This window comes from Melospiza melodia, chromosome 26 (assembly GCF_035770615.1).
Source record: "Melospiza melodia melodia isolate bMelMel2 chromosome 26, bMelMel2.pri, whole genome shotgun sequence".
In the NCBI taxonomy this organism is placed as follows: Eukaryota; Metazoa; Chordata; class Aves; order Passeriformes; family Passerellidae; genus Melospiza; species Melospiza melodia.
Genome location: NC_086219.1, coordinates 4372750 through 4396046, shown reverse-complemented (window position 1 = coordinate 4396046; position 23297 = coordinate 4372750). Strand labels below are relative to the sequence as shown.

General features: G+C 39.6%; 1 protein-coding gene across 2 annotated transcripts in view; it reads left to right on the top strand.

Moving 5' to 3' along the window:
- Window positions 1-23297, top strand: part of PRDM2 (PR/SET domain 2) — a 59758-nt gene that overhangs the window by 28514 nt on the left and 7947 nt on the right. Inside the window, exons 1-3 of one of the 2 annotated variants that reach the window (XM_063176948.1) lie at window positions 10497-10550; window positions 13612-13722; window positions 14591-18953. In XM_063176948.1, the coding sequence (XP_063033018.1) occupies window positions 13704-13722; window positions 14591-18953 (4382 nt within the window). In that variant the 5' untranslated portion in view covers window positions 10497-10550; window positions 13612-13703. Of the gene's footprint in view, window positions 1-10496; window positions 10551-13611; window positions 13723-14590; window positions 18954-23297 lie in introns of those variants that run through there. The other variant, XM_063176947.1, reaches the window with a different exon arrangement.

The following is a 23297-nucleotide window of genomic DNA, read 5'->3' as shown; positions in this document are numbered from 1 at the left end:
ACATGAACCTGAAGGGATGAAATAAACAGGTTAAATTCTGTGATAGCAGAAATCCTTGCAGGTTTTATTTATTTATTTTTTTTTTGTTGTTGTTGTTAATAATTTCTTAGGCATTCTCATATAGTTCCAGATAATTAGCTGTATGTGAGAGTGCCATAAATATCATCCTGTTTATAAAAGGTAGGCCTTGGATTGCCATCTGGATGTCATCCCAAATGGAAATCATGGTCAAGTGATGCTGTGATTGTCTGTCTGTTATTTAAGTTACCCAAATTTATTAACTTTGTACTTGGACTAAGTCTAAAAGTTTGTTTCTGAACAGAAAAGAGCTTGTGAGGAAAATGATTGTGTGTGAGTTGGAATGTAGCTTATAGAGGGATGTGTGAGTGGTACATTTGTAGCAAGGGTATCATGAAATGATATTGTTATCTAAGCTCTACTTCCAATAAATTTAATCAAAAACTCTGATAGGAGCTCAAGGCTTCAACATTTCCTAACCAGTGACTGGGAAAAGACAATGGAGGAAGGGAGAAGTCATTAAGATCATCTGGAACAAAGTCCTACAATGGAATTGACTTTGATTTCCCCAAATCACATTGATTTGCAATAAGGTTTTTACAACTCCAGAAGCACCATTTGGGTGCCAAGGGACCATATCTCTCACAGAAGCATCTGTCTGGGGATAACTCATGTATTTGAGGTCTTCTAAGCAGTGCAGGTTTTCTTTTAATCCCCAGAAATGGCCTTTGAAAGGGAGACTTGTGTTGCTTTACATTCCCATCTTCACCTCTGCAGCAGTGCCCCAGTCCCAGGACAGCTGCTCTGGCCTTTCACAACAGTGAAATTGGTGTCACTCATTCCAGCCTTGTTCCTGCCTGTGCAATTAAGAATGGCAGAAAATAAGCCTTCATTTCAGGAATTAAAAAAATAAATTACCTGCATTTAAGAAGATAAAAATTTCAGCACTGAATTGCTGTGTTGGCCCCTTAAACTCTGTGTTTCTAAGGATAAACTTTTGGAAGTACTGCAAGCACCTTGCACACGCTGTTACTTTATCTCTGTGGGGTTTTTGTGTTTGACTTAAAATAACAATCTGGCCTTCATGGTTGTTACAAGCTGTATTTCTAGCTGCTAACTTAGTTCTGCTTAAAGCAGGTCTATGGAGTTACCTAACAGAATAAAAAATTCCTGGGTTGTTTGGTTACTCAGATTCTAAAGTGTTCTGGATTTTTTTCATATTTTTGCATTTTTAGTCATACTTCCTTAGACTGCTTTTCTCAAGTTAAAAAAGTCAAATATATCTAGAGCACAGTTGTGGCATTTCCCAGCAAATTTGCTAATGCTGTCTTCAGTTACATAATCCACAGTGGGAAGTGAAATAAGGCACCAGGCAACTTTCTATTATTAATCAATTTTTTCTTTCACTTGATCAGGATTAGCTTTGAAGCAAGGAATGACCTGGAAGAAAAGCTGTTTGATATTTCACTGCTATTTTTTAAAAATAATCCACTGCATTTGGAAATTATTCTCCTTTCTTAGTAAATGCTGTTTTGACTTTCCTGAAAATAAGTTGAAATACTGGTTTGCCTGTAGAAATATTTGTGTTGGGATTCCCTAGACTTTTTAGACCATTTTCTTCTGACTCATAGAATTGTTTAAACACTTCTGTGGAGAAAATTTGGTGATTGCTTTTTTAGGGAAGAGCTTTGAGATAGATTTGGAGGATTTGTTCCAAAATAGGAAGGGGATGAATTCCTGCAGAGCAGAATAGGCACTGTTTTCCAGAGACAAACAAGAACTGATGTTTTCTGTTCCTTCAAGATTTGGTGATTTAGAGTTGACCTGTTGCTTTTAGAATATAAGAGAACAAACTCAATGAGCTGCTGCCTGCCTTACATCTCAGTAAATCTGGTGACTTTTGCTCACATCAATAATCCTTTCTTCAATTGCTTTGTGTTCCTCATTGAGCCAAGGCTTTACCAGCCACTCTTGCTCTTTCTGTGCCTTCCTGACCCTCCTGTGCAATCTCCCACTTCAGGCTTTGTTTCCCAATTGGAGGCTCTGGGGATTATGGTGGGTGCAAGGTAAAGTCAGTTATTGACTTTCAGTGTATTCTGATTTTATTTGCCTCCTCTTTGAACCATCTTTTTATGTAGGGAAGGCTTTAAGTTCTTGTAGTAAGAATCTTGTGTAGCTCTTAATAATTTCTGTTGCCTTCCTCTAGATTTTTTTTAGTGCATCATCTTCTCAAAACCATTCAATCAGAATTAATATGAATAATATTATATAATTACCTGTACTAAACTTTTTATTGCAATTTACCATAATTTTGCATTGCCCATTTATTTTACTTGCATTATTTACAGGGAATATCATATACTGAGGTGTTATCTGCAGATCCCCCATGTGATTTATTGTGCAGTGGTGAACAATCACATTGAACTTCAGGAGTGTGCACACAAAGTTTTCATAGCTGATTTATTCATGGAAGACATGCAGGCTCCATTTGAGTGTGTGGCTGAGAGCTCTTTTCTTTAATTAAAATCTCCTTCAGAAGGTAACTTGTGTTTGTCAGCTGTCTGAAGATTCTCACATCACTGCATTACAAACCTGCAAAATAGCAGAGAAATTTTAATTTTTATTTATTAAAATATTTAATTTTTATTTATTAATTAATATTTATTTATTATTTATTTATTTCTATATTTTTCGAATGAACAAAAAGGAAAACCATTTGTAAAACTAGAGTCTATTTATTTTTTTCAATCTGTCAATTTATTTTGTCATTCCTGCCAAGAGCCTCACACAGATTGACAGGAATGACTGTTCTGAAGAATTCTACACTTGCTGTGTTGAGTTCCTCAAGGAAATGTTACAGCAGACTGACTTTCTGCTTGGGTTTATTATCACTTATTGAAACAAGACTCAGTGGCATTTGTAGCTAAGAAATTAGGCAATGTCTGACCATTTTCTAGAAGTGTTTACTTGCCTTTTAATGTTCCAGCAAACTGACTTTCTGCTTGGGTTTATTATCAGTTATTGAAACAAGACTCAGTGGCATTTGTAGCTAAGAAATTCAACAATGTCTGACCATTTTACTTGCCTTTTATACACTTTCCCCTGGAAAATCACAATATTTCTTTGGATCACCAATGCCTGAGAGTTATTTAGAATGAAGCTTTCTGAGCACTTAGGAGTTTACCAGCTGTTAAGAGTTAATTCTGTTGTTACACTTTGTTATCAGAGTTGTGTGAGAGCTTTTGATTGACTATGATTAATGCTGCAGAACTTCAGAGAGGCTCTGTTATTAATGTGCTGATTGACATAAAATTATTCTAGTGAGAGCATTTCAATAGCTGAAAATCCATCATCTTGATTATTATTGCTGCAGAATGCCATGGAAATGAGTAGTCAGCTGTACATTATTGTAACTCTTGTTGAGAGTCAGGTGCCTCACTGGAGTCTCTCAGATACAGATCTGCTTTTGTTTGGCAGTCCATCAGAAACAGTGTGACTGCTGTTTGTAAAAGTGATTTAATTCATGGAAATTTGGGAACATTTTCTCAGGCATCACCATTATTCAGGGCTGAGTGCAATGCACACATCCCTGTGTTGGTGCCAGTGAAATGCAGCCTGTGAGCTGGAGTGAACAGCTCAGGGCAGTGAGAGCTGACCTGTCCAGCTGGGAAATGGGATCAGAGTGTTCAAACCCCACCTTTGCCATGGTTGGATCCTCAGCCAGGTCTGGAAAGTTGCCTTGGGCTTTTCCCAAGGAGTAGATGAGTTGAGGAAAAAAAATGGACTTTCCTGCAAAATATTCCCTTTCAAGTTGCAGGTGAAGAGCAGCAAGTGCAGTGTTTCTGATCCTACAGACCCTTGGCAGGATTGCAAAAGCAAAGTGGACTTTGTGCTGCAGCTTAGCTCAGAGCTCTCAAATCCTGAACTGTTGGGTGTCACCCCACTCAGATACCAGAGCTGGTTTTATTTTCTGGTTCCTCACCTGCACATTAAATTGTCCAAGTTATGTTACAGTGACATTTCTGTAGTCTTAGTGGATGTTTGGTATAAAACAGAAATGAAATGTCACTGTAACATAACTTGGACAAATTTGGTATAAAATTTGTCCAAGTTATGTTATAGTGACATTTTATGTCTGTAATCTGTTTCGGTTGTTTTAAACTAAACTGTTTAAAACTAAAACTTACAGTTTTAACCCATTTAGATCAAATTAGCTTTTCATCTCAGATGTAGCAGTTAACTGAGCAGAAGACAAGTATATTTGTGCTCTGAGATTTGTTTTCACTGTTTGAAAAATGGAAGAAGTTGCTGTTCCCTGTAATAACTTCATGAGCCTGTGACCTTGCTTGGTGTCACAAGTGAAGCACATGGCAACTTGCTCTTGTCTGGTTTGGGGCATTTATAAATTTAGAACTTCTGTTGTTGGTCTTGTTAACATGAGCACCAACTGTTGCTGTTGTCCTGTAGCACAGTCCTTTTGAGAAATGGGCTGGTTGGGCAACTGGAGGATTACAGTTCCTTTGGAAATATAATTCAGTGTATCTCATGTTATCAGAGAGGGCTGACAGAACTTTCTCTAAGAAACGTCAGTGGGCTGTGGCTGAAATGAATGAAACACTTTGTTTCACCAAGGAAGTGAAGCAAATCTTCCACCGTTTCCCAGCAGATAAAAATATTTTGGTGACTATGTTGTACATTAAAGTGATGAATTTAGATAGTAAACATAGTATTATCCTATTTTATCTACTTCTGTAAAGGACCTGCTGTGATATTCTGCCACATGACCTTGGATTTGTCACTCTGAAGCTGGAAGGAGATGAATATTTTCAAATTTAACAGAGGAGCAGAGTTTTCATGCTGCAAATATGTTCTGACAGGAGCTGGTTATTAACAATTAATGTTCTTTGCTAGGTTGGAGACCCAGTTGAGAAGATGCTGTAATATTTTAAATGAGGACTGGTGGAAAAACACTGCATACCTGTACTGAAGAAATAGAGTAAGCTTAAAGGAAAGAAATTTGGAGATGGATGTCAAAGAGTGGGTGAAATACACTGTAAGACATAGAGGGGTGATTTACTGGGAATACTTGGAGAAAAAATTCTGAAAATGATAACCATAAACGACATGAAAAATTTGAATAAAATGAATAACAGAACAAATCTGAGTGACTGTCAATGCAAACATTGAGTGTGACCTTGTGCAGTTGTGAGGGGTTTAATTTTATCCCTGGGAGCTTTAGCATGGTGGGAGCACTGTCTGTGAGAGGCTTTGCTCCTGTTTCTCAGGGTGGGGACTCTTGTTGCAGTAATCCTTGGGCCCTGTTGGACACAAAGGCAGCCCTGTCCTGGGGATTGGTACAGCTGTGTTCTCCAGGCACAGCCAGCACCCCTCTTCAGGCAAACATTTGCATCAGGGTTGGTTTTCCCTGCAGTGACAACTTTTCATGTGTGGCACTGAGGGAAAATTGCTGTGGATAGTGACACCACCTTGATGAGCTGTGTGAGAAGGGCTCTGGGTCTGCAGTGGACTCAAAAGTCCTTTTTTTCTATTATTTTTTTTTAATGTCACTTACTTGGGTGACTGCTGCTGAATTGGAGCATACCTGGTTTGTCAAAGAGCAGAATAAAATGGCAGTAAAGGCCTAAGTGGTTACTTTTGAGGATAACTTAGCTAAAACCACAAATATTTTTGATGTAATCCTCTCAAATGTTCAATGAACCAAATAGGGCCATGACAAATATTTGGGTTTTTTATTACAGATAAAGGCAGACTGATCTAGCAGTGCTCATTTTAAAAACTTGCTAGAACAGGGAGTTGTGTGAGGACTTCCATTACCTTTAAATGCTGCTGTCAATATAAGTGGTATTTCTAATTATCTGAGAGTAACTTCATTTCACAAACATTTTGGAACAAACTAGTGACTGGAAGCAACATTTTCTGGGCTTAGATAAAAGCTCTGATTGGTTAAAGCAAAGATTTAAATTTAGACATTCTCGGTATTAAATACACAATTTGGGTGCTCTATTTTTAACTGAATTTTAAATAAAAACTGGCTAAATATAGAGAACAGTTATTTCTGGAAAGTGTGTGTGCCAGCTGACATTTCTTTTGCTGTTGCTTTTGTCTTTATACTTAGCAAAACAAAAGCTGATGGAATAGAAGTACAGAGAAGAATTTTCATCATATTTTCTGTCCTGGGCTGGCTGTGGGAGCTGTGGCAGCCATGGAGCAACTTGCTGGAAATTTGTAGTGAATGAGGGGAGGCAGGAAAATACCAAGAATTGGAGTGATAGAAAAAGTCTAGAGCAAGTCTGATCCCATATTTGTGTCCCATTTCTACTGTTTTACAAATATTGGCATAAGGGCAGAAATAACATTTCCAAATCATGCTAGGATTAAAGCTCTCCATTTAATTATTTATACTTAATTGTTCCATCACAGCTCTTGTGTGAGTTAAAATTGCATGGAATTAAACCTTTGTTTGCCATGCCTTGTAATTGTTGGGTGACATTCTGTACTACTTAAGTCATTAGAAGTCTTGTAGTCTGTAAATTTAAGACTTCCTGGGCTGTGCACTCAGGTTAGTCAGAAAGCAGAACACGTTGGGGATTGGAATGAGATGCTGCAAGAGTGGATGACATACTCTGGCAGACAGTATAAACTGGTTTTGTCTCTTGTCTGGTGCAGAGTTATGGTACATAATTTAATTTACAAAAAGTAACTTGTAGGAAGAAGACCAGGGACAGCTCATAGTTCAGCTGGTAGGGATTGGTGTAATCCCACACATTTAACACAGGCTTCCCACTCAGAGTTTTTCACCAGTTTTTTAAAATCTGTTTATCTGAAATTTGTGAACAGTGTCAAATTTTGTAGTCTCACAAACTCTCTATAATGGCAATACATTCCTTTCTGCTTTTTACAAACTCTTGGGTCATTTCTTTCTCTTGGCATGGCACACCTGTGGTGTCATCCTCACCTTTCTTGTACTCTACCATAATTCCAGAAGTTTGTGGTGAGACACAGTAACATGATCTTCAGTGCTATCATTAAAGTGGAGACTTTGCCAAACATTTGCAGAAATTGGTGTTTTAAATAGCCCAGCTCAGAATTTTCTTATGCTTTCCATGGCAACAAGTTCATCTGTTATGCAAATGTCACTTTAACAGTCTCTGTCAGTGCATGGCTCTGTTTCTTCCCTGCAAAAAGGGTATTTAGTGCTTGGAACCAATAGTTCATGCACAGTTTGGAGCATTTACCTCTTCAGGTGTCCTGAAACACCTTCCCAAGGTGTTCATCACTCCTTTTGTATTGTGCTTGGAAAATGCAGTGATTAAAATGTGCTCTTTGTTAACGGGGAGCATTATACAACAGGCAGTTTGGTATTAATAGAATTGCTGTGAAGTTTGCCTTCCTCTTTCTCCTGCTCCTACTGGGTAAGCTTGAAAGTGCCTTTTTATGGAAGAGAAGATGCAAGTTCTGCTGGAAAAAATTACAGAGAAACCTTTGCTCACTGCATTTGCCCAGAATCTGTAGATAATTCACAAGACTTTTCTGTACTACATAGCTGTGTGTATTCTTCCTCTCCAGCTTTATTTGATTTATTAGGTCTGGGCAGATTGACTGAACAGAACCATGATTTCTGCAGCTCTGAAATATTCCTGTGGTTCTCAGGAGCTGGAGGTTAAAATTCTGTTGTGATTGTTTTTGTACATTGTGGAACAGCTCATTTCAATTGTAGTGTTTCATTTGCTTAACAATCCAAGTTATGCCTACACAAAGGAGTTGTATCTGATAACTTCATAATGGTGTTGCAAGAAGTGCACTCCACCAAATACTTACAATGATGACAGATTGAAGGAAACAAGGTAATAAAAGCTTTTACATTTTGCTTTTTTTTCAGGTTTTCATACCTACCTGACAGCATTGTTGAAATAGGCCTCTTAATGATATTGTGTGTGGAGCCATTTACATTTAATTGACATCTCTGTTAATGAGGTGTTTAAAAAATTGATCTGAGTATTGAATTTCACCCTTAGACTTCCTGGAATTAAAATGTGCTGACTTTGCCTCTAAAATTTTCTGGTTTAGCAAGATTCAGGACTGAAAATGGAGATTTTCATGTGCCTGGGATGATCTGTAGCCAAAGTGGGAAATTCTCCTAGTACAGCTTATCTATCTTACACTGACAGAGAAATAAAAATTAAAAGCTTTTGCATTTTGTGGAGCACCTCCAGCCAGTGCAACTTAGATTTAATTTTTTGAAGCAAGTTTTGCTGTTCTTTTGGTTGTAGCATTCTGTGTGTGAAAAAGGCACTCATGTGTTCTGGCCTGTCTGCAGAACAAACAACTAATCACATTTTTACTGATATCTGAAGGCTTGAGGAATTTATTTTTAAAAGCATGACATCAAGCAGCACTCTAGATACAAGAACAGATGAATTCTGGTGCACAGCAAGCTGTTTCTCAAATTAAAATTCAAATTGTTAAAAGTATGTTAAAATCCATTAATCAAAAGAAATTATAGTGCAGTTGTTTTCTGCTGAATTTTCCAATAGAATGTTTTAGCTTGAATATTCACTTAATCTTTATTCCATTCTTTTTAATGCCAAAATACTGATTTTTTTTTTCAATAGGAGAAAATAATTAGAAGTTGTTTTATAAAATAGTAGCAGCTATTGCATGGGATTGATGCAGACTTTAATCTCAACCAGTTCCAAGGGGTTAACCAGTGAGTTTATGTTATTACACTGTGATTCACACATTGAACTGTGTGACATTGTCAGTGTAATGTGTCAGTTTGTCTTTTCCCTTCAGCCACAGCCTTGCCAAGTGCTGCCCTTGTCTGTCCTCTAAAAATACTTTCCAGGGGTCTCTGAGGGAGCTTCTCCACTGTTTTCCTGGAGACTTGAGATTTGGGCAGGTTTCTGTGTCAGGTTTGAGATTTGGGCAGGTTTGAGATTTGGGCAGGTTTGGGATTTGGGCAGGTTTGGGATTTGGGCAGGTTTCTTTGCAGGTTTGGGATTTGGGCAGATTTCTGTGTCAGGTTTGGGATTTGGGCAGGTTTCTGTGTCAGGTTTGGGATTTGGGCAGGTTTCTGTGTCAGGTTTGGGATTTGGGCAGGTTTCTTTGTCAGGTTTGAGATTTGGGCAGGTTTCTGTGTCAGGTTTGAGGTTTGGGCAGGTTTTTATGGCAGGTTTGAGATTTGGGCAGGTTTTTATGGCAGGTTTGAGATTTGGGCAGGTTTCTGTGTCAGGTTTGGGATTTGGGCAGGTTTCTGTGTCAGGTTTGAGATTTGGGCAGGTTTCTTTGTCAGGTTTGAGATTTGGGCAGGTTTCTGTGTCAGGTTTGAGGTTTGGGCAGGTTTTTATGGCAGGTTTGAGATTTGGGCAGGTTTTTATGGCAGGTTTGAGATTTGGGCAGGTTTCTGTGTCAGGTTTGAGATTTGGGCAGGTTTCTGTGTCAGGTTTGAGATTTGGGCAGGTTTTTATGGCAGGTTTGAGATTTGGGCAGGTTTCTGTGTCAGGTTTGGGATTTGGGCAGGTTTCTGTGGTACTCTTTTAGCACTCATGGGTTTGTTACTGAGCTGCAGTTAGAGTTGTTGGCTACAGATCTCAAAGAAGTAACAGTAATTTCAGCTCATACCAATGATTCTTTTCCCTTATTGACCCAAGAATTTTGGGGAGACAAGTCTCCACATTCTGTATTTCTGTAAGAGATTGAAGCAGTGTTTGAGCTCAGGTGTGAATGTCCTTCTTCCTTAATGATCTTAACTGTGAACAGGTTTGGTGCTGCAGTTAAAGCTTATTAAAGACAATGGCATCTTGTACAGTTGAGCAATATTTAATTATAGAGTTCAGCTCCAAGTGTATGGAAAGACTGTGTTAAATGTCTTCCCTCCCAGCTTCTGAGTAGGCTTATTCCATCCCACCAGAAATAACTCTGTGGTTTAATAATCCCATTAGTAGTTTGGTTAACAACAAAAGTCTGAGCCCAGCTAACTGTAGGTTCTTCAGAGGTGTCTTGGTTTTATCAATAAGATGAAGTTTGGGCAAATAAAGATTCCTCCTCTCTTACACTTTACTCTGTTGCTATCTGAGCTGCTCCAGAGTTAGTGGCAGTGCTGATGCCCTGGCCATGGCAGCAGCCTGAGTTCTCCTGGGCCTGTGCACTGTTACAAAGGGATTGTAAAGGTGTGAAGGCTGAGCTATCATCAGAAGTGGAGAGGAGAGAAAAAGGAACCCTATTGAAGGTTGCAAGACAAATTACAGATTGGTGAATTCCTCTTTGATCTTCATCACTGCAGACAAGTTCCTACTTTCCATCTGTTTATTTCATTCATTTTCCTTTGCATCTTTCTTTTACAATTCTTCTAAAGCACATACACACATATTAAGTTCTGCCCTTCATTTATTCTTTTGTCATTGTTTCCATTTCACTTTCCCTGTGTTTCATTCCTGTATCTTTCTTGTTTAGACCAAGTGGAGGATCCAGCTGGCCGTAGCAGCCATGTAGGACCCTTCAGGAACCTGATGGTAAGTGCACGTGTGTGCTTATACTCAGGCTTCCACCAGGTTCTGTGTTCAGAGCATTTCCCCTCCTGCAGCCTTCAGTTCACTCCTGACCTCAGAAACAACAGGAAAACCAAGGGACAGCCTTGGACTGCTCATTGATACCATTTATATCAGTTGTAGGTTGTGTTTTTATTGGAAATCTGCAGGAAGAAAGTTCAAGTTTATATGGATTTTAAAAGCACTTTGAGAACTCATGAGAGAAAATCTATCAACAGACACTTAAAAATGTTTCTGAACTCCAAATACATGAAAGCTGGGAGAGCAAGCAGTGAAGTATCACCTGTTAGTCTGTTCTTAAATCCTCTTGCTGTTGAATGGTCAGGACCATGGAATTGTGCATCTGGGACAGTCACTGTCATGTTTCGGTGCAGTGAATTCTTTGAACCTTTTTAGAGAAAGCTGCAGCCTAGAAAATGAACAAACTAAAGCCATCTACAATGTTTGGTGTCTCTCATTGATTTGTGTCAGAAATTGATCTGGCACATCTGAAGTGTTGTGTGTGCACAAGGAGTTTGTTCACTGTTCAGAGAAAGGGCAAGCTGGGAGCTGGGTGAATCCTCTCTTCAAATGCATCGGTGCTCCAAGGCCAAGAACTTGAAACATCTCCAGCTGTATCATGGAGCAGGTTACATCATGAGTGACTTGCATCTCTTTTTAGGACTGGCAGAACTTGCAAATGCTCTGCTTTCCATCAGTAGCATAAGGAGTGTGACACAATACCTTGATTTTGTGTGAAAATCCTGCTATTGTAGTCATTTCTCAGATTATAAACAGATTTGAGGTACTGTAAATTTTATGTTCTCTAACTGGATGACACTGAAACATGTCTGCATGCTTTAGCACTTGGGATTTGTGTTGGTGCCTTTTCATACTTACCTCACCCTTGAAAGAGCACAGTATATTTCTAATATTGTTAGAAAAAAGAATTAATTTAGAGACTTTGACAGTAACCTGTTGTTTTGCTGAAATTCAGGGCTGCTGTAGAGTTACAGAATTGCACTGTGGGGGGAAAAAGTGTCTGAGCACATGTCAGGTTTGGCAGGTGAGAGGGGCCTGTGCACCAACCTTTTAATTCTTGTTTCCAGTCAAGAATTTTGTTGGTTTTAGGTCAAAATACTGATAGTGGTCTTCAGATGATAAGTGGTCTGCAAAAATTTTGAGAGTTCTTAGGAATGATGTATGATTTGTTATGTCACTGAATTATGTATGATTTCTTATGTCACTCCTAAGGTGTATTTGATGCATGTTTGATTCCTAGGAATGTGTTGGAATCTTACATTTCCACTTTTTCCCTAAGTGGAACTGTTGATTTTGTTACTGAACATTCCCAGAGAATTTCAAGTGACTTGAGAGATACTTCTGGAAACTTCTTTGATATCCTTCATACTCAGATCTTGGTAGTGTTGGTTCTAATAATGAGCATTAGAGGTGCTGATAATAAAAAAAATGGTGCTCAAATTGGACTTTCAGTAGCTTGTCACATAAAGAAAGATGTGCTTTAACTTCCTCATGCCTATGTGAGCACCCAGGTATGTGCTAAATCTTCTGACAGTCACAGGTTTTTGGTATAAAAGCAAAATTCAGTGTTGTGTTGTGCAAACAATCCAGGAGTGTCCTTTATGGCAGGTTAGACATGGGCATCATAACAATAATTGAGGATATTCAGAGACAATTGCTAGGAGAATGTGTGTGTCTTGTCCAAAGGTGACAAAAATTCAGTCTGAGTGACTGTTGTCAGGTTATAGGACTAAAATCTGTTAAATTAGATAAGAAATTTAAAAATGCTTATTATATACATAAAACAGGAACACATTGGAATTTGGGGACAGCTTATGAAATCTGAGCTCCTTGGGAGGAAATACAGATAATGATTTAGTTTGTTGAAATCAAAACAAGTGAGGCTGTCTGAGCTGTTCTCTTGGGGGGTATTTGTACTTGGAACTTCCTGGAACAGAGGAGCATTTTTTGTTTTTTAAGGCATTTCAGTTTCTTGGCTCAGGATGTGAGAAATATTTTCAAGGGGTAAAAAGGAGGAGTTTGACAAGATTGTGATGTGGAAGAATGTGCTTCTAGCTAGGAAATGGATTTAGGGCTGTGATGGACATTTCTGATCAGAGGGAATGGGCAGTGTGTTATAAAGTAGAATTTGTGTGTTAGGGGGGGCACAGGAGGAGTTTGGGCTGCTTCTGAACAGTTGTGTGGAGTTTCAGTGGTGGTTTCTGTATTCTGTGTGGAGAATACAGTCTGCAATGAAGTGAATGAAAAACTATATAAACTTTCATTTGTCATGACACACCCCACACCATAATTTCTGTATGTTATAGGTCTGAATTAATGGCAAAAATCAGCAGTACTTTATAGTGGTCAGCTCTTTGCATATAATGCCCTTTTGTGTTCATCATCCTCTACAACTAATACATGCTGCTTCTTCATTTTGCTAACAGAAAGTGACAACTTGAAAGTGGTGTTTGGATCAGGACCCATCCAAATACCTTCAGTGTTTGCTGTTACCCACTTCCATCTCATTTGGCTGTACTGCCTTTGCCCTGGTTGTCAAGCTCATGCTGCTTTCACTCTTCTCATGAAGTTATTGCTTCATTGTTTTTATCATAACTCTTCTTATCATGATTATACAATGAAAATGAATGATTATACAATGAAAATAAACCTCTGTGGGTTTCTATTTTGTAAGGTCTTCCAATTAACATTAGGATTAATTGTGTATGAAGAAATTTTCTATTTTCCATACACTTGTGTGAGATTTAGGAATTTTGTGGCCACATGAAGGGATTGGGTACCTGCATTATGTGAGCTGCTTAATTCTGGACAGGTGGTTTGTTCTTGCTTTGAAAGTCAGAAAAGTATTTCAAGTGTGTGAAGTTTTTTACCTGAATGCTGTCTGTTCTCCTACAGGGGCTCTGCAGGAGTTTGTTGTACTCCAAAGCTGAGGGTTTAAATCTGCCACTGATACATGACAAATAAAATTGTTAAGCAAGAATAATAAATGCTTTTTTCCCACTAGGAAAGAAGAAGACTCAGGAAAGTAAAAACAAGGGAAAGAAGGCAGCAGATACAAAACAGAAAAAGACTGATTTGGATTCTACTTCTGCAGATATGAGGGATTCTAAAGAAGGTGAGTTCTCAAGTATATTATTTTTTCCTTCTCTTTATCTTTTTGAAGCAAAGGATGTTTGTCATGTTTAGTCCATTAGCAGGTTATCTTACTGTAGCAAAGTGAACATGTTTATATTGTTTACCCCAGTTGTTTTACTAGTTGGGAACTTGGCTGTTAGAAGCATGTCATTAAACATAAAACTCTGACCACAGGGAAAATTAATGTGCTGCAAAATTGAGATAGAAACACAAACTCCTTACAGGATAATATCAGAGCAAAAACCTTATTCTAGTGTCTTGGAGCTTGGTTTCATAGTCATTATTTATTGCTAATTAACAAAGTCAATACCAAGGAGGGGGGAAAAGACACTATTAATTATTTTGGCCCATAACTCTTCCATTCCTTTCCTCTGTTGTCCCTTCTGCTGGCACAACACGAGCACCACTGCTGAGGTGTCTCATGGCCCAGCTAAGGAATGGAGAAGGATTTTTGCTCTATAATGTACCCACTTAGGCAACATGGTGGGGATTGGCAGCAAAGGTCTTTTATTAGAATCATTGCAGAATCCCAAATATTTTGGGTTGGAAGGGATCTTAAGGCTTATCTCCTTCCAAGGGCAGGGACACTTTTCACTAGACAAGGTTGCTCAGAGCACCATCCAACCTGGCCTTCTTTTCTTCTGCAATGGATATCCTTGAGAACAGATGGGTAGGACTTGAATGCAGGAAAACATCCATCCTCATGAGAAAATAAATGAGAAGTGTCTTGGGTCAGGAACGTTGGATATGTTATGCGACAAGAAAAAAGGAGAAGAAAGATGTAGCATATCCTGAAGTGTTTGGTAAAAATATCTCATGCTTTTCTTTACTGCACTCTTGTGTTCCAGGTCACAAAGAGGAAGATGAAGCTCCTTCTGTTTCTGCAGTGCTGTCTCTGGAACAAACAGCTGTGATTCAGGAGATGGTAAATCAGGATGTCCTTCCAAAGCTGATGGTCCCCAGTCCCACCAACGAAACACAAGTGGTAACTGAAGACAAACAAGGAGAAGCCATAAATTGTGCATCAGATGATTTAGATGACGATGAAGAGGAGGATGAAGAAGAGGAAGATGAAGAGGAGATAGAAGATACCAATATGCCTAAAGAAAATGCTGAAATGCCTTTGATATGCGAAGAAAAGTTGGACTCCATGGAAGAACAAAAGAGTACGTCAGAGGAATCTCCAGAAAGCTCTCCAAAGAAAAAACTCGTGGTGAAAATTCCAAAAGCAGAGGGGGAATCCAACGGTGATGTTCAGGAAACCTTCATGTTTCCTTGCCAGCATTGTGAGAGGAAGTTTACCACAAAGCAGGGACTGGAGCGCCACATGCACATCCACATCTCCACCCTGAGCCACGCGTTCAAGTGCCGCTACTGCGGGAAAGCCTTCGGCACCCAGATCAACCGGCGCAGGCACGAGCGGCGCCACGAGGCCGGGCCCAAAAGGAAACCATTCCTCACTCTCACCTCCTCACAACACTTGGATAATGTTGCTGATAATCAGGTGATTGTGGATGATGGTCTTAAAGATGACCTGAATGTTTCCAGTCTTGTGCAAGACTCTGTTGTCTTGGATTCTGAGAAAGTTTCCCAGGAAATGTCAAACTCGGCGTTTGCTGAGGAGAATAAGGAGCCCAAAGAATTGCATCCGTGCAAATACTGCAAAAAGGTTTTTGGTACTCACACCAACATGAGGAGGCATCAGCGCAGGGTTCACGAGCGTCATCTTATTCCCAAAGGTGTCAGGAGAAAAGGGTTCTTCACTGAGGAGCCACCTCTCCCAGCAGAGCCAGCCCCAGCAGTCCAGAGCGTGTACATAGCGAGCACAGAAATAGAAGAGGAAGGTGAGGGAGATGATGTCTATCTTATGGATATATCCAGCAATATCTCTGAGAATTTAAATTACTACATTGATGGGAAAATTCAGTCCAACAGCAGCACTAGCAATTGTGATGTGATTCAGATGGAGTCCAACTCTGCAGACTTGTATGGACTGAATTGTATAATCAGTCCGGTCACAGTGGAAATTTCCACAAATTTAAAGGTTACACAAACACATGTGAATGAACCTCCTAAGGAACCCTCTAGCAGTGGGAGCAGTGAATCCAAAAAGAGAAGAACTGCCAGCCCTCCTCTTGTACCAAAAATAAAAACTGAAATAGACCCTGAACCTATAACTCCTACTAGTTCTTTAAATCTTCCTCTTAGCATTTCAACAGAAAGCTTAACTTTTCATAAAGAAAAAGGGGTTTATTTGTCATCAAAATTAAAGCAGCTTCTTCAGACACAGGACAGTAAGAAGATAACTCCATCAAGTGAAATCCCTAAAATAGGACCTTCTGTTACATCATCATCTGTTTTGCCTCCAGTATCCAGCAGGTTTAAAAGAAGGACCAGCTCTCCTCCCAGCTCTCCACAGCACAGTCCAGTGCTTCGAGATTTTGTCAAATCAGGTGAGGGAAAAACTGTGTGGAATGACAATATTAGGAGTTCAAAAATGCCAAAGTTAGAAAGCCACAGCAACTCACCTGCTTGGAGCTTGACTGCAAGGGAGGACAAAGAGACTTTGAGCCCTCATTGCTTTGAAGAATATAAAATATCAAAAGACTGGACAGCAGCTCCAACTTTTGGCAATGTGTGCAACCAGCAGCCCCTGGATTTATCCAGCGGTATGAAACAAAGGTCTGATGTCAAAAGCAAGACTCAGGTTCCCTGGGAATCTGTTTTAGATCTGAGTGTGCACAAGAAGCCTTGCAGCGATGCTGAAATGAGGGAATGCAAAGAGAACTCCACACATGCAACCTGCAGTGGTGTGAAGAAGAAGAAGCCCACCACGTGCATGCTGCAGAAGGTTCTGCTCAACGAGTACAACGGGACGGACGCAGGCCCGGAGCAGCCGGGCCCCGACAGCGCCGGCACAGCCCCGCAGCCTCCAGCTGAGCCTGACGCTGATCCTGCTCCCTCAGCAGCGTCTGCCACTGACACTCAGCCCCTCAGCTCCTCTGCTGCCTCCCCTGTGCCAGCTGTGCAGCCTGCTGCCCCTGCCGTGTGCCAGCTGCCCCCGTTGTTAACGCCCACCAACCCCCCGTCCCCGCCGCCCTGCCTGCCCGTGCTAACCGTGGCCACGTCGCCGCCCCCCCTGCTCCCAACCATGCCCTTACCCATCCCAGATGTCTCTGCCAGTGCCACCAACACCTCCTCCTGTCCCTCACCACTCTCCAACACTACTACCCAGTCCCCACTACCAGTTCTTTCACCTACAGTTTCTCCTTCTCCATCCCCCGTCCCTTCGGTTGAACCGCTTATTTCTGCTGCTTCACCTGGCCCCCCTAACCTGTCTTCTTCATCTTCCTCCTCTTCTTCCTCCTCTTTCTCATCCTCTTCTTCCTCATCCTCTCCATCTCCACCTCCTCTTTCTGTGGTTTCTTCTGTTGTTTCCTCTGCTGATAACCTTGAAAGTTCTCTCCCAATAATAAAACAGGAGGAAGCTGAAAGCGAGCAGCAGAAAGCGAGAGAGGAGCCTCACACTTCAGGTGAATCAGGAGTGGTGCAGGAAACCTTCAACAAGAGCTTTGTGTGCAATGTCTGTGAATCACCTTTCCTTTCCATTAAAGACCTAACGAAGCATTTATCCATTCATGCTGAGGAATGGCCCTTCAAATGTGAATTCTGTGTACAGCTTTTTAGGGATAAAACAGACTTGTCAGAACATCGCTTTCTGCTTCACGGAGTAGGGAATATCTTTGTTTGTTCGGTGTGTAAAAAGGAATTTGCTTTTTTGTGCAATTTGCAACAGCATCAACGGGATCTCCATCCACACAAGGAGTGCACACATCATGAGTTTGAAAGTGGGACTTTGAGACCCCAGAATTTTACTGACCCCAGTAAGGCAAACGCAGAGCACATGCAGAACCTGCCAGAAGATTCTTTGGAGCCTTCAAAAGAGGAGGAAGATGAAGATCTAAATGATTCTTCTGAAGAGCTTTATACTACTATAAAAATAATGGCTTCTGGAGTGAAATCTAAAGATCCAGATGTCCGGATGGGCCTCAACCAACACTACCCAAGCTTTAAACCACCTCCATTTCAGTATCACCATCGGAATCCTATGGGGATTGGAGTTACTGCAACAAACTTCACAACCCATAATATCCCACAGACTTTTACCACTGCCATTCGATGCACAAAATGTGGCAAAAGTGTTGATAACATGCCTGAGTTACACAAACACATACTGGCCTGTGCATCTGCTAGTGATAAAAAGAGATACACACCTAAAAAAAATCCAGTTCCCCTCAAACAGACAGTGCAGCCTAAGAATGGTGTGGTGGTCATTGCTGGGCCTGGCAAAAACGCCTTCAGACGGATGGGTCAGCCTAAAAGACTCAATTTCAATGTGGAGATTAGCAAAATGTCCTCCAACAAACTAAAAATAAGTGCATTGAAAAAGAAAAACCAGCTTGTACAGAAAGCTATCCTGCAAAAAAAGAAATCTGCCCAGCAGAAGGCAGAGCTGAAAAATAACCCATCCGAGACAGACTCTCACATCTGCCCCTACTGTAACAGAGAGTTCACTTACATTGGGAGTTTGAACAAACATGCATCATACAGCTGCCCCAAAAAACCCATCTCTCCCTCCTCCAAAAAGAATTCTTCCAAAAAAAGTGCAGCTTCTTCCCCTGCCAACAGCGACAAAGGCAGCAACCAGCGCAGGCGAACGGCGGATGCAGAAATCAAAATGCAGAGCACTCAGCCTCACCTGGGCAAGACCAGAGCACGAACCTCAGGACCTGCACAGCTCCAGCTCCCCTCTGCCTCCTTCAAATCCAAACAAAACGTTAAATTTGTACCTTCCATGCGATCTAAAAAGCCAAATTCATCTTCATCCTTGAGGAACTCTAGTCCTGTAAGAGTGTCTAAAATGTCCCATGTTGATGGGAAAAAAACTAAAGTGGTTTCTAAGAGCAATTCCTCTGGAATCTCCAGCAAAGCCTCCCGGAAATTGCACGTCAGAATACAAAGGAATAGCAAAGCTGTTTTGCCAAGTAAATCTGCTGTGGCAAGTAAGAAAAAGGCAGACAGGTTCAGTGTCAAATCTAGAGAGAGGATTGGAGGACCAATCACACGGAGTCTGCAGCAGGCAGCAAATGCAGAAGCAGCAGAAAACAAAAGAGATGAAAGCAGTACAAAGCAAGAACTGAAAGATTTCAGGTAAGCATTTAATTTGAAGTTGAAACAACCCAGGAACACGTTGCTTGCTGTTTTGCTTGCTGGTCTTCTTTTTTTTTTTTTTTTGTCCTTTTTTTTTTGTCTTTTTTTTGAGTTTCTCACGCTTAAATAAAAAAAGAAGTTGCATTTCCTAAAACATGGGTGAGCAGCTTACTGATGCTGGGGTATGATGTACATACTTGATGCATTTTGTCATGTCATGAAATTATACACGGTTTGTATAGAGAATGTCTTTAATTATAAACTGAATTGAAAACTCTGGAACAAAAAAATGTCAATACCTGAGTGCAAATAAACTTCATGTCATTAAACTCAATGTTATTGGAGACACTGACCTTGTATTTGGTATCTGACATCTAAGGTAGCCCAGAAGCATTCTAGATTTATTTATGTTGGTTCACTAAGTTAAAAAATATGACTGCATTCTTTACTCACTAAAATAACTTGCTTTGGTTTGTAATAAAAAGCATTCTCTGCATATATATATATATATATGAAAGAAACAAACCATGACCAAATACTTCCAAAATGTATGTGCATACGGACTGAGATCATAAAATACTTAATATAAGGGAAATAGACATGTAAGAAAAGTTACATGAACATGTAAATTTGTTAGAAGTATCATGCTTTTTATGTTTCACTATAAAACTTTATAATTAAAGTTCTATTTCTTTTTGAGAAGAAGCATTTTAATCACAAGAAAGGGTAATCCTTCAATAAATAAATAAAAAATCTTAATCTACGTGCCTGAGTCCCGATTTACGTCTTCATGTAGTCTCTCAAATCAATAGTATATTTTGCACAGTGTTTATAACCTTTGTTACCTTGCTCCTGCCCTGTTTTTCTTGGAAACAGGAGTCTGATTGCTGAGGAACTTTCACCAAGCTCACTGGTAATTAAGAGTTCTTTTGGGGTTGGTAATTGCAGCGCCTGGCTGTGATTAACAGCAGATTTAGGGCCAGGGTAGGGTTTGAATGGAAAGGAGGGGGAGGAACTGGCAGCCTCTGTCAGAAGAAGCAGAGCAGGATCTGTTCATTGTCAAAATCCAAACTGTTCACAGCTTGTGTGTCTCACAGTGAAGATCTCCAAATAGTGAGGAAATTCTTTGGAGAGTAAAGGTGTTCAATATAGCAGAATTATTCCCAAGTGCTGGAGGGGAATTTGACTTTAAATAATCCATACCCAAATTAGGATATGTTGAAGGAGAAAAATGTTATTTGGAATTTGGAGACTAATGGTGTAAAAATGCCTTTTAGGAACAAGAAATGTCTACCAGGCCTGTTCCCTTGGGACATAAACATCTTCGTGTTAATTCTCATCAGCTGCTCTCTTAGTTATGTGTGAAACTGCATTTAAATGCTGCCAGAACAGATCAGTAGAATGAGAAGCCAAAACACATCTTTCCATCTAAATGAATCATTTGACCTTAGGCAAAATAACCAAGTGCTTGGAAATGGGTGCACATGGGAATTGTTTGTAGTATTTGGGGAAATAACAATTGACCTGGGGCAAGGTTTCCTTGGCTGCCTCAAACACCCTTGGTTTGCTTTGGCTGCTTGGAGTCTTTATCAGTTTAACAAATGGTTACACCAGGGAATTCTTTTTGCCTCTGAAGTAACTTTTATAAATCTAGATTGTCTGCTCAAATTCTTTTTATATCGGTTCTGCAGTATGAAGAATTTTTCTGCCTTCATACACAAATATCAGCACAGTTTAACTTTGATTCTGCTCTATGTAGGCACTGTTGGGTTTTGATTTTTTTTTTCCAGGAAATCTTAATATTTTTTCAAGACTTGCTTCATGTATATTTGTCTGCCAATTTGTTTTTCACCTTTCAGTTTTTCTGTGTAAACATACTTGTTCACAAATTGTTTTGTCATTTATCTTCAGTTTTTGTTTTGTTGGGTTTTTTTAAATTTCTATTTTCTAGGAATCTCCTGTAAAAACAAAACAAAACAAAACAAATCCCTTAATGCCATGAGAGCTGTTGCAGGCTCATGTTAGGATAAGCACTACACCAAGGGATGTGAAATCCAAGCTTGTGAGACTCATAGCCATAAAATTGCCTGCAGTGTCAGGCCTAGATTTTCTTATTTTGTGCTTGACACACGTGGGATAATTCAGATTAAATTCAAGGGTACTGTTAATTAAACACAAATGGAACCCCACAGGAAATCAGCAGAAGGAATGAACTGAACCAAATGTTTTTGCTCTTGGTTTTGTGGATGGTGTTGGGCAATTCAGTTGCTTTGCTTGGCAAATATTGTTTTACATACCCAGAGCAGGTTCCTTCAGCCTGTCCAGAAATCAGTGTGGATTCAGGGCCAACAGTTGCTGCACTCCAAGGATTTTGGTCTTGCACTGGGTCTCTCAAAGCTTTTTGTCTCAGTGAGTCAGCAGAGGCCAACCTAGCAGGGCAGAATTACCTTCCCACCTTCTCCTCACTTTCTGAGTCTTTTAATGTCCATGATACAGTGGGAAAAAAAGCCTGATTTGGATGTTTTATGGATTTTCCAAGTTCCTATTTACACATGCAAATAAAATTTATATAGCAGTGATGAATTTCTAAACACCAGATATATAATGGATGCAGTGTATCTTTTTATGGATAAGAAGGCTAGAGCAGGGCTAGAGACCTGCATATTTTGAAAATGAAATATATAATTATTCTAAAAGCTTGTACACCTCTAATTTAAGACAATGAATTGGTCTATTGTTCATAACAGCTTTTTATGGAAATACTGTTTGTCACGTGTTCATAGAGCTTTCACAATTAATGACAGAATGGATGGAAAGTTTCTTTATACAGACACCCCTTTTATTTTTTGTTCTTAAAAAGTAATCTACCTCTAAAATTTGTAGTTTAATACTTGTTTGGTGAATTTGTGCCACTTTTAACTTTCACTTTCACTATCATTCCCATTTTGTTACATTTCTGTTATGGGGACTTTATGTTGAAATATTGTATAAAGCATTTGTAGCAAGTTTAAGAAAATAAAATATTTAAAATTATTTAAATTGTTTTGGACACTTCAATTGTACTATATGTGATTTACATTTTACATTAATTTCATTTTGTTTTCATTTTGGGTTGTTAATCTTGGAGCATGTTCCTGTATTAAAGTTTGCTGTTAGGTATATTGTTTCTTCTATTGGAGAGTGCTATAAAGATTATTCTAATGAAAACATTAAAAATTGCAATTTGACATAAAAGTGGGGTTGTCCTTGCTTTTGAATGCTGTAGCCTTGCTGGAGGGCTGTGAATGCAGGTAAGAACTGAAGAGGGATTTTCCTCCTCCTTGTGTCCATCCTGTGCTGAGTTCCAGTCCCTGGTGTTGCTTAATGACCAACCAGATGGAAATACCATGACACATTTCCTAAAACCAATAAAGTGAACTTCTTAAAAACTCGGGGAAAACTTGCTTTTTGTTTGGAAAGCAGATGTGCCAAGAAAGAGAAAAGAAAGATAAAGATAAGAAAGATAAAACAAGTTCATCTAGGAGGATTTCAATGTGCCTGTGTCCTTCAGTTGTGTCCCCCTGGTCCAGTGACATGAATTTGTACCAATTGGCCACTTCTGACTTAGCCTGAGGATTTTTGGTTTCAATTGTGGACACAGCTGATTAAATTTAAACTGTTTAAATGAAAATTACATACACTATTTCAACTTTGATACTGTAGTTTTCTGATATTATAGTTTTCTATTTTTATATGCTTTAAACTTGGTAAATAGTTCAATAAGAAAAATACATGCAAAGGTTTTTTTGGCTCTAGACAATTCTGGAATGTTTGATTCCCTCCAGGGTGTGTGTTCTGCCTCTTGCAGTGGAGATGGAAGCATCTGGGCCCATGTTAGTGTGGCAGTGGGGTGGGATGATGGAACATTGCTGAGGCTGAACAGCATTTGACAGCAGTCAGTTCCTTCACTGCTCCCAGCTAATCCAGTCGTGAGTTATTATCTTATTAAGTATAAATTATTATTTTATGGAGTTGTCTGTTCAAATTAATACTTCTATCTGAATTTTGGTAAGAAGTCCCAGTTTATTTTTTCATGTGGGATGTCATTCCTTGACCATGTTCTGTCTATAACAACATTTGCCCTGAATTTGGAATGATGGGGGGAGATCTGATGGAGTGATGCAGAGGTTCCAATGTTCATGGGGTGGTTTTGCACTCCTGCACTTTGGGATTTGCACCACAATGGGAGAGGTGAATCCTTGGTCTCCTTACAGCAGCAGTCACACCAAGGAGCTGGGAGGAAGCCACAGTGGAGGTTTTCACTCTTGATTGGGTTTTACTCTATTTACCCAAGGGAAAATATTG